Source organism: Chrysochloris asiatica, unplaced genomic scaffold (assembly GCF_000296735.1).
Source record: "Chrysochloris asiatica unplaced genomic scaffold, ChrAsi1.0 scaffold00035, whole genome shotgun sequence".
NCBI classification, from domain to species: domain Eukaryota; kingdom Metazoa; phylum Chordata; class Mammalia; order Afrosoricida; family Chrysochloridae; genus Chrysochloris; species Chrysochloris asiatica.
Window position 1 is genome coordinate 15,950,140 of NW_006408553.1, and position 11,088 is coordinate 15,961,227.

General features: G+C 36.9%; 1 protein-coding gene across 1 annotated transcript in view; it reads right to left on the minus strand.

The window, feature by feature from the left end:
* The window catches only part of LOC102837799 (potassium channel subfamily U member 1-like), a 285,478-nt gene that overhangs the window by 181,922 nt on the left and 92,468 nt on the right, over window positions 1-11,088 (minus strand). The window contains 3 exon segments of the mRNA XM_006859999.1: window positions 2,962-3,122; window positions 3,820-3,889; window positions 10,193-10,275. Of these exon segments, the coding sequence (XP_006860061.1) occupies window positions 2,962-3,122; window positions 3,820-3,889; window positions 10,193-10,275 (314 nt within the window).

The window sequence follows — 11,088 nt, forward strand, 5'->3', positions numbered from 1 at the left end:
AGGTGAACAGAAAACTTCAAAGGGCAGCTGGAGAAAACAAAGTCAAGTATAATAATGAAACATGCATAGATTTAGAGTTAACAAAACAAAATGGAAGATAACACTAAGCATTTCTCATGGTGAAATAACTGAAGAAAAATTTAACCTCAACTTGCAATATTGAGGGATTTTATGGGTAAAATATTGAGTGATGCAGAAAGCATCAAAAGCACATGAAAAGAAAACATAGAGTCAGTATTTCAAAAAGAACTGGTTGATGCTCAACCATTTTGAGAGGGAGCCACTATATCAAAAAGAATTGGTTGATGCTCAACCATTTCATGAATGAATGGTACTGAATGAAGAACTCCAAGTTGCCCTGGAGGCATTGGCAAAATACAAGAGAACTGATGGACTACAAATTGAAATCTTTCAACAAACTGATATAGAACTGGAGTCACTCACTCATTAATGTAAAGAAATTTGGAAGATAGCTACTTTATCAACGGACTGGAAGAGATCCATATTTTTGCTCTTTCCAAAGAAAGGTAACCCTTTTTAAAAATATTTTTTTAAAAAAAAATTCAATGGAAAATATCCTTACTATCATATGGAAGTAAAATTTTCTGATGATAACTCAAAAAGAGTTGCAACAGTATATCGAATGGAAGTAGTCATAAATTCAATTTGGAATCAGAAAAGAATGTGGTACAGAAATATCACTGATGTCAATAAAAGCAGAGAATACTAGAAAGATGTTTATTTGTGTTTTATTGACTATGCAAAGACATTTAATTGTGTGGATCATGACAAATTATAGATTATATTGAGAAGAATAGTAATTCCAGAACACTTATTTGTGCTAATTAAGAACCTGTACATAGACCAAGAGGTAGTTGTTAGCACAGAATGAAAGAATATTAAATGGTTTAAAATCAAGAAATATGTGCACCAGGGTTGTGTCCTTTCACCATACTTATTCAATCTGTATGCTTTGTAAATAACCCAAGAAGCTAGTTTATATGAAGAATGTGGCATCAGATTGGAGGAAGACTCATTAACAATCTGATATAAGCAGATGATACAAGCTTGCTTGCTGAAAGTAAAGAGGAGTTGAAATATAGTCTTCTCTATGGATTGCACCTCAGTGTAAAGAAATCACAGATCCTCACATTGATTCAATAAATAACATCAAGATACATGGCGAAAAGAGTAAAATTATCAATGACTTCATTTTTCATGGATCCACAGTCAACACTCAAGGAAGCAGTAGTCAAGTAATCATAGGACATTAAGCAAATCTGTTGCAAAAGACTTCTTTAAAGTTTTAAAGAGCAAAGATGTTACTTTGAGGACTAAGGTGTGCCTGACCCATGGTATCTTAAATAGCCTCCTATGGTTGTGAAATGGAGTTCTGGTGTGGTGCTTTAGGCTGATGCGCTGTTTTACTGCAACTTCCGTTAACTGCAAGGTCAGCAGTTCAAGCTCACTAGTCACACCTCGGAAACCCATTACAGGGTCACTGTGGGTCAGCACTTAGCAACAACAACAACAGCAATGTTTATGAAAAGTAGTTCTGGAAGTTTAGTGGTTATGAGTCAGGCTGCTAGCACCAAGGTCAGCAGTTCAAAACTATTAGCTGTTCCATGAAAGAAAGATGAGGTTTTCTGCTCCCATAAAGATTTACAGCCTCAGAAACCCTATACAGGGTTCATATGTTTCAGAACTGACTCCACGGCACACCACCACCATGTTTTTGAAAGTTAGATCATGAATAAGGAACACCGTTGAAGAATCAATGAATTTGAATTATGGTGTTAAAGAATATTAAAAGTACCAAAGTCTATCAGAGAACAAAAAAATCTGTCTTTATGGTTGAACAGCCAGACTGTTCCTTAAAAGTGAAGAAGAGGAGACTTCCTTCCTTCTTTGGACATGTTGTCAGGAGGGGTCAGTCCCTGGAGAAGAACATTATGCTTGGTAAAGTGGAGGGTTAATGAAAATGAGGAAGACCTCTAACAAGTTGCAGCAAAAATGGACTCAAATAAAACATTTTGAGGATGATACAGGACCAGGCAGCATTATGAGTTGGAACCAACTCGATGGCACCTAACAACAAAATGCCTAGCATCTTTATGTGTTCCATTTAATTCTGGATGACTTCCAAGTTAACTAGAATAATACTTCGTACATTCTGATTATTATTGGAAGTTTGCAGCTATTTCTTCTCTTTTTGAGTTGTGCCCCATCAGCAAAGGAAAGTCTCCAAAACTTTGCTCGATCCACATCATTATGATCAACTCTGTTTTCAGGCGGCAGCTCTTTCTCAGTCATTTTTTTGAGTGCCTTCCAAACTGAGGGGGTTCATCTTATGGCACTATATATGATAATGTTCAGCAGCTAGCCAGTTTTTAAATGGCTAATCTTTCAATAAGCATTTCTCTTTCCTTCTCACTAATCTGCCTTAATCTGGAATCTCTGTTGAAATCTGTCTAGCATGGATGACCCTTCTGGTATTTAAAATTCAAGTGGCATAATTTCCAGCAACTCACTAGTCACCACAGCATGATAAACTCAGACAAGTGTGAGTTATGGGCAAGATCATTGTGGTGGTTGTGGTGTGTTGTTGAGTCAGTTCCAATTTACTGTGATCCCTATATAGGGTTTCCAAGATTGCAAATCTTTATAGGAACAGAAAGCCTCATCTTTCTCTCTTGAAGTAAGTAGTAGATTCAAACCACTGACCTTGCGATTAGCTACTCAGCTCACAACCCATTACATTACCAGAATTCTTTAACATCAATGTAGTACCTGAAGTTCCTATCTAAATCTCTCTTTCCTACTAAAATCAAATGTCCAATTTCATCAAATTCATGTCCTGGGTCTTCTTGCCCTAATCTTTTTTAAAATTTTTCTTTGTTCTATTTCTGATCTTAATATTTGAAGACTTAGAGTTAGAGGTATGATCAGACATCAACTTACAAGGTTACCTTTTTGTTGAGTTCAACAAATAGAGAGGTTAGAAAGGTACACAAGCCCGGTACTAGGCAGCCTTGGGCGATAAATCCAAGCTTCAGTTCAGCAAAGCAAATTATGTTGTCCCCAGCTTTCCAATTCCAACCGGGAATCTTTGGCAAATAAACCTGTTTCATTATGGAAAGCAACACCATTAGGGATAAGCAAGCCTCAACAAAGCTCTTACTGCAGAGATGGCTTTCTTTCATATAATTTATCTTTTAGTCTTCACTTCTTGCCATGACGGTAATGCCCATTACAATGGAAGTGATAGGTTCAAATTTAAATTCAGTATTTGAAATTAGTTAGTGGTCAAATAGGAATCCCTGGATGATAGAATTGGTTCCATGCTCAATCAACTAAAATGTTGGCAATTTGAAACCACCCAGAAACACCTCAAATGAATGGCCAGGTGATCTGCTACCGAAAGGCCACAGACATGAAGATTCTATGGACCATAGTACTATATATGGAGTCACCATGAGTCAAAATCAACTGGATTTCAATAAGTTTGGGGTTTGGGTATTGTTTCTTTCTTTTTTTTTTTTTTTTTTTGTGGTAAAAATTTCCCACTTTTTAATATATAAACTGCTAAAGCTACAAGATCAGTGAAAGCTGCAAGGTTAAGTCAAATGTCACAGATCCCTAATTCTTTTCCAAATTCACATTCTTAACATGATTAACAATTTTAATGTGATTACACATTTCACTTACAATTGGCAAAAAAAAAAAAATGTTCATTTAGACACATTAAAAATAGTAAGGTTCATCTAGCTTTATAGGATAAATGAGATGGAACTTGGAGAGGCTAGAATATTACAATACCTTGTTATGGGACTGAAGTATCTGTATGATGATTCTGGTCTGAGGATAATAGTTCTTGATAGAAAGCACCCTGCATGAACAATAAATATGTTCATTCATTTTGTGTCATTTCCAAATGACTTTGCAATATAATTATATTTAGAGTTAAATTGATGTGTGAGTAACTAGAGGAAAGCTTAGCATATTCTAAAGTTTACTATTACATTGTTTTCTACAAATAGCACACACAGCAGTGTGCTATTATTTTCATTATTTAGCAAACCAGACATATGAAAAGCTTAGCTCTTGGAATTAGGAGACTGATCTTTTGGGTCCATGCTGTTGGAGGAAATAAGCAGTTCATACGATTTACAGGAAATAATAATAGAGATTGTATTTATATCTATAAACTGAAGTAGCCCATAAATTAATCTATACAGATTCCAAATTTTTCATTTTATAAATTAAGACACTGAGATTTCTAATTTCTGCTTGGCACATGGAGCAAGTTCATAAGTTGTTTCGTACTCTTTGTTGAGTTATCTACAACTCTGTGTGTTTATTTGCCTCTGGGAACAAGAAATTCATCTGGGTTATGCACAGTGTTATTAATATCATAATTATACACTTAATACTTATTACATGTCAAGTTACTGCTCATAGGTAGTCTACAATTTAAAATGGTAACACTAACTCTGGTCATCTTGAAAATATTTGCTAATGATCTCATGCACAACATACTGAACTGTGAGCAATTTTTCTTCATCATTATTGAAGGAATTAAAACCCTTAATAATTGAAGTCTACTAATAAAAATTTCCACGACTTATCTGTCAATTTGTCATCTTGTAGTAGCTTGTGTGTTGGTATGATGCTGGAAGCTATGTAACCAGTATTTGAAATGACAGCTGGGTTGCCCATGGTAGACAGACTTCAACTGAGCTTACAGACTAACACACATTAGGAAGTAGGAGAGGCACACTACTTCTGAATGTTTAGCCATTGAAAATGAATAGCTAATGAATAGCAGTGGAACACTATCAGATGGCACCAGAATATTGAATATAGAAGTATTATGACTAGAACAAGGATGTTGTCAGATATAGTGCTAGAAGGTTAGTACCTAAGGTTAGAAGGCACTCAAAATAAAACTAAGGGAGACCTGCCACCTTAACATACAGCAATTAAAGTTTTGAGACACTAGTTTGCTAATGGGGCACAACTCAAAATGGCAAGAAATAGCTGTAACATTCCATTAAGAGTCAAAACATGGAAAGTATGAAGGATGAATCTAGGAAAATTGGAAGTTGTCAAAAATGAAATGGAATACATAAAGATTAATATCCTAGGCATCAATAAGTAGAAATGGACTGAAATTGACCATACTGAATCTGAAAATCATATAGTTTACTGTGCTGGGAATGACAAATTCAAGAGGAGTGACAAAACGTTCATCATTAAAAAGAACATTTCAATGCCTATCATGAAATATAATGCTGTCTATGATAGAGTAATATCCATACACCTACAATGAAGACCAGTTAACACTACGATTATTCAAACTTATGCACCAAACACTAAAGCCAGTATTGATGAAATTGAAGAATTCTATAAACTTCTTCAGTGTGAACTTGATCAAACATGCAATCAAAATGTATTGGTCATTAGTGTTGACTAGAATGCAAAAGTTGGAAGTAAAAATAAAAGATCAGTAGTTGAAAATTATGGCCTTGGTGATAGAAATGATGCTGGAGATCACATGATAGACATTTTCAAGACCAATAATTTATTCAGAGCAAATGCCTTTTCAAAATTATATAAGAGATGACTATACACATGGACATCACCAGATGGAATACATAGAAATCAAACTGATTACATCTGTGGGAAGAGAAAGTGGAAGAGCTCCACATCATCAACCATACACAGTCAGAGGGAGACTGTGGAACAGGCTATCAATTATTCATACGAATGTTCAGGCTAAAGCTGAAGAAAATTAAAACAAATACCTGAGTGTGGAAATATGATCTTGAACATATGCCAATTGAATTTAGAGATCATCTGAAGAACAGATTTGATGATTTGATACTAAATACCAGAGACCAGAAGAGGTGTGGGATGACATCAAGAATATCATATAGGAAGAAAACAAAAGGTCATTAAGCAGACAAAAAAGAAGGAAAAGACCAAAATGGATGTCAAAAGATACTCTGAAACTTATTCTCCAGTGTTGTTGTTGTTATCAGGTTCAATTGAGTTGGTACCAACTCATAGTGACCCGATGCACAACAGAACGAAACACTGCCTGATCCTGGGCCAACCTCACAATTGTTGCTATGCTTGAGCCCACTAATGCTGCCACTTGGCCAATCCATCTCACTGAGAGGTCTTCCACTTTATCTCTGACCCTCCACCTTACCAAACATGATATCCTTCTCCAGCGACTGGTCCCTCCTGACAATATGTGGAAATATGAGAGCGAAGACTAGACATCCTTGCTTCCAAGGAGTACTATGTCTGTACTTCATCCAACACAGATCTATCAGTTCTTTTGGCAATCCATGGCACTTTCAATATTCTCTTCCAACATCATAACTCAACCATATCAATTCTTCTACTGTCTTCCTTATTCACTGTCCAACTTTCACATGCATATGAAACTACTGAAAATACCCTGGCTTGAGTCAGGTGCACCTTAGTCCTCAAAACTTAATAAAGTTTTTGCTCTTCAACACTTTAAAAAGGTCTTGTGCAGCAGATTTGTCCAATGCAATACAAAACTTGATTTCTTGACTGCTGCTTCCATGAGTGTTGATGGTTGATCTGAGAAAAATGAAGTCTTTGACAACTTCAATTTTTTCGTCACTGATAAGAATGTTGTTTATGGTCCAGTGATGAGGATTTTGTTTTCTTTACATTGAGATGTAATCCATACTTAAGGCTGAGGTCTCTGATCTTCATTAGTATCATCTGCATATCACAGGTTGTTAATGAGTCTTCCTCCTATCCTGATGCCACTTCATATAACCCAGCTTCTTGGATTATTAGCTCAGCATACACTTTGAATAACTCTCCAGTGTAGAGTTGCTAAAAATTGAAAAAAATGAGGAGACACAAGAGCTGAACAGAAAATTTCAAAGGGCAGCTCCAGAAGACAAACTCAAGTATTATAATGAAACATGCAAAGACATGGAGTTAGAAAACCAAAAGGGAAGAACACACTTAGCGTTTCTCAAGCTGAAAGAACTGAAGAAAAAAATTCAACCCTCAATTGCAACATTGAAGGATGCTATGGGCAAAATACTTCTGGTTTAACATTGTCAGTTAATGCGGTAAACTGCAATGTCGGTGTGGGCCGCTAAGGCCGGCAGTTCTAATTCACCAGCTGCTCCTTGGAAACCCTGTACAGGGTCGCTATGAGTTGGATCCCGACAAGATGGCACTTAACAACAAAAAATGGGCAAAATATTGAATGATGCAGAAAGTATCAAAAGATGATGAGAAGGATGCACACAGTCACTGTATCAAAAAGAAATGGCTAATGTTCAGCTTGTAACAGTGGTAGCATATGATCAAGAGCCAATGGTACTGAAGGGAGAAATACAAAGTACACTGAAGGCATTGGTAAAGAACAAGACTCTGGGAACTGATGAAATACAAATAAAAGCCTTTCAACAAAACGATGCAGCACTGGAAGCATTCACTCATCTGCACCAAAATTTAGAAGAACAATTTGATTGGAAGAGATCCATATTTGTGCACATCCCAAAGAGAGGTAACACAATGAAATGTGTAAATCATTAGACGTCATTAGTATCACATGCAAGTGAAATTTTGCTAAGATTATTCAGAAACAGCTGCAACAGAACATTGACAGGGAATTTCCAAAGGTTGAAGCTGAATTCAGACAAGGATGTGGAATGAGGGATATCATTGCTGACATCCGATGGATCATTACAGAAAGCAGACACTACCAGAAAAATGTTTACTTGAGTTTTACTGTCTATGTGAAGGTTTTCTACTGTGTGAATTATTACAAGCTATGGATAACATTGTGAAGAATGAGTATTCTAGAGCACTAAATTGTGCACTTGAAGAACCTGTACATAGACCAAGAGGCAGTCATTTGAAATGAGCAAGGAGACACTGAATAGTATAAAATCATGAACATTGTGCACTAAGATTTTATTTGGTTTGAATGCTGAGCAAATAGTCCAAGAAACTGTATTATATGAAGGAGAACATGGCAGTTGGATTGGAAGAAGTCACATTAACAAAGTGAGATACACAGATGATGCAACCTTGCTTGCTAAAATCAAAGAGGACTTAAAATACTTACTGATGAAGATCAAAGACCACTGCCTTCAGTATGTGTTGCATCTCAATGTAAAGAAACAAAAATTCTCACCACTGGCCCAGTAAATAACATCATGATAAATGGAGAAAAGATTGAAGTTGTCAAAGACTTCATCTTATTTATATCCACAATCAACATTCATGCAAGAAGCAATCAAACAACATATTGTATTAGGCATATTTGCTACACAAAACCTCTTTAAAGTATTCAAGGGCAAAGATGTCAGTTGAGGACTAAGGTGTGCCTGAGCCAAGGCATCATATTTTCAGTAACCTAATATGCATGTGAAAGTTGTATAGCAAATTAGGAAGATCCTAGAAGAATTTATTCATTTGAGTTATGGTGTTGAAGAAGAACAGTAAAAATACCATGGACTACCAGAAGAATAAATAGATATGTGTAGTTAACATAACATACAGCCAGAATTCTCCTTAGAAAGCAGGATGATGAAACAGCCTCTCTCACACTTCAGACATGTTATCAAGATGGTCCAGTCCTTGGAGAATGACCTCAAGCTTGGTAAAGTGCAAGGACAGCAAAAAAAGAGGAAGACTCCCCAGGAGATGGATTGGCATAGCAGTAGCAGCAATGGGTCTAAATGTAATAATGATTTTGAGTAAGGCACAGGACCAGACAATATTTCATTCTATTGTTCCCAAGGTTGCCATGAGTCAGCAACAACTCAATGACACCTAAAAGCAACTAATCACACTAACAATTTTTTATGGAAAAACCATTATCATTACAATAATCTTAGTTATAACAGCACTATCTGAATAGTGATACGTTATTTGAACGCTCGCTTTTAAAATACAGGTAGCTAGTATACTTCAGGGAATTTATTGGAAAGTGCATATCTGAGTACATGCAGGATATTCCATTTTAGCTTTTGATCTATCTGCACATTCTCTGAAGACAGAACTATATGCATGCACCTGGATTAGTGTGAACCTTTATGACACAAATGATTTATATTTTTCTATTAAGCCAGAAAGGACCGTAGTGAAGCTGTGAGTTAGTTATTGGGTTGCTAATCACAAGATTGGTGTTCAAACCGACTAGCCTCTCTGTGGGAGGGTTATGAGGCTGTCTGCTCCTATAATATTTATTGGATCAGTAATCCTAGTTAGGGTCGCTTTGATTTGGAATCAACTCTGTGACAGTGGGTATTAACCCAGAGATAAGTGTCATAAAAGAAAGAACTGACTCTCTGCTTCCATAAGAATTAAAAAATCCATTGATGTCAAGTTGATATCAATTTTTAGTGACCCTCTTTGCTGTTGTTGTGAAGTGCAGTCGAGTCAGTTCCGACCCATGGCAACCCTGTATAAGGTTTCCTAGGAGCAGCTGGTAAGATTGAACCACTGACCTTTGTGGTTCAAATGGCTTTGCAGTCTGCACATTAACCCACAGCACCACACCTGGACAGAGAAAATCTCCCACAGTGTTTGCAAGGGTGTGAATCTTCACGGAAGAAGACTACCACATTATTCTCCTACAGAAAGGCAGGTAGATTTAAACCACCAAACTTTTAGTTAACAACCAGATGCCCAACCACTACCACAGGAGAACTCCTTTTGAAATGAATACAAGTCAAGAAAATCCTATGAAGTGGATCTACTCTATAACATATGGGGCACCCATCATTACTTACAATCAATTCAATAGCAATGCACTTAAGGTTTTTTTTTTAAATGCTTTTTAGGTGTTGGTTTGGGTTAGTCTTATGATATATAATATTTTCTTACCTTTAGTTCTATGTTATAAGGAGCTCTCTGGTAGTGTAGTGGTTACAAGTCGGGCTGCTAACCTCAAGGTCAGCAGTTCGAAACTACAAGCCATTCCATGGAAGAAAGATGAGGCTTTTTGCTCCTGTAAAGATTTACAGCCTCAGAGATCCTATGCAGGGTTACTATGAGTCAGAATTGACTCTACAGCACACCACCACCACCACGAGTCCTATGTACTGAAATTTATTTTAATAGAGTTAGGAAAAAGCAAAAAGCACAGGAACATATAAAAGTGAGAGCTTTTTACCTCATGATGTTCGAAGTGTCTTCAACATATGAATCACTGCACAAAGGATTAGCGATAATCAGGCATGCTTCTGCATATTCCAACTACTCTTCAAAATAAAACAACAGTCATCATGTTAATTACATGTGAAATGCTCACAAAATTGTCAACAAGGAAGATAAAATGGGTGTATACCCAGAGCACACTTGGGAAACAGTAGTGACAAAGATGCCTTTATATGAGGCTAAGAGTCCTGAACTATTGCCAGGGTTACAGCTGATAGTCCAGGGGACAGGAACTCTATCCCCTGCAATATTGCTTCAGTGTTGCTCTTAGGTGACTCTGACTCAGTTTTTATTAGTAGTTACCCCTATATACAGGAGCTCTGGTGGTATAGTAGTTATGAATCGGGCTGCTAGTCTCATGGTCAGCCGTTCTAAACTATCAGCTGTTCCGTGGGTGAAAGATGAGGCTTTCTGCTCCTGTAAAGATTTGCAGCCTCGGAAACCCTGTACAGGGTCGCTATGAGTCAGAATCGACTCCGTGGCACATAACAACAACAGCCACAGCCTATATACAACAGACCAAAACACTGCCCAGTCCTGCATAATTCTCATAATCATTGCTAAATTTGAACCTATGTCATTCTGTCTTGTTAAGGGCCGTCCTCTTTTTCACTAACGCTTTACTTTACCAAATATAATGTCTTTCTCTAAGGACTGGTCCCTCTGATAACATGCCCAAAGTACATAAGATGAAGTTTTGCCATCCTCCCTTTTTTTTTTTTTTCCAGGCTGAATTCACTTTTATTTCTCTTTTATCAAAGCCTCTTATGTGGTTGCCATGGCTGGAGTCTGGGTCTTCTGCATGGAGACTCTGCTGTGGGTCTTCACAAGGTGATCAGTGAACTCCTGGTA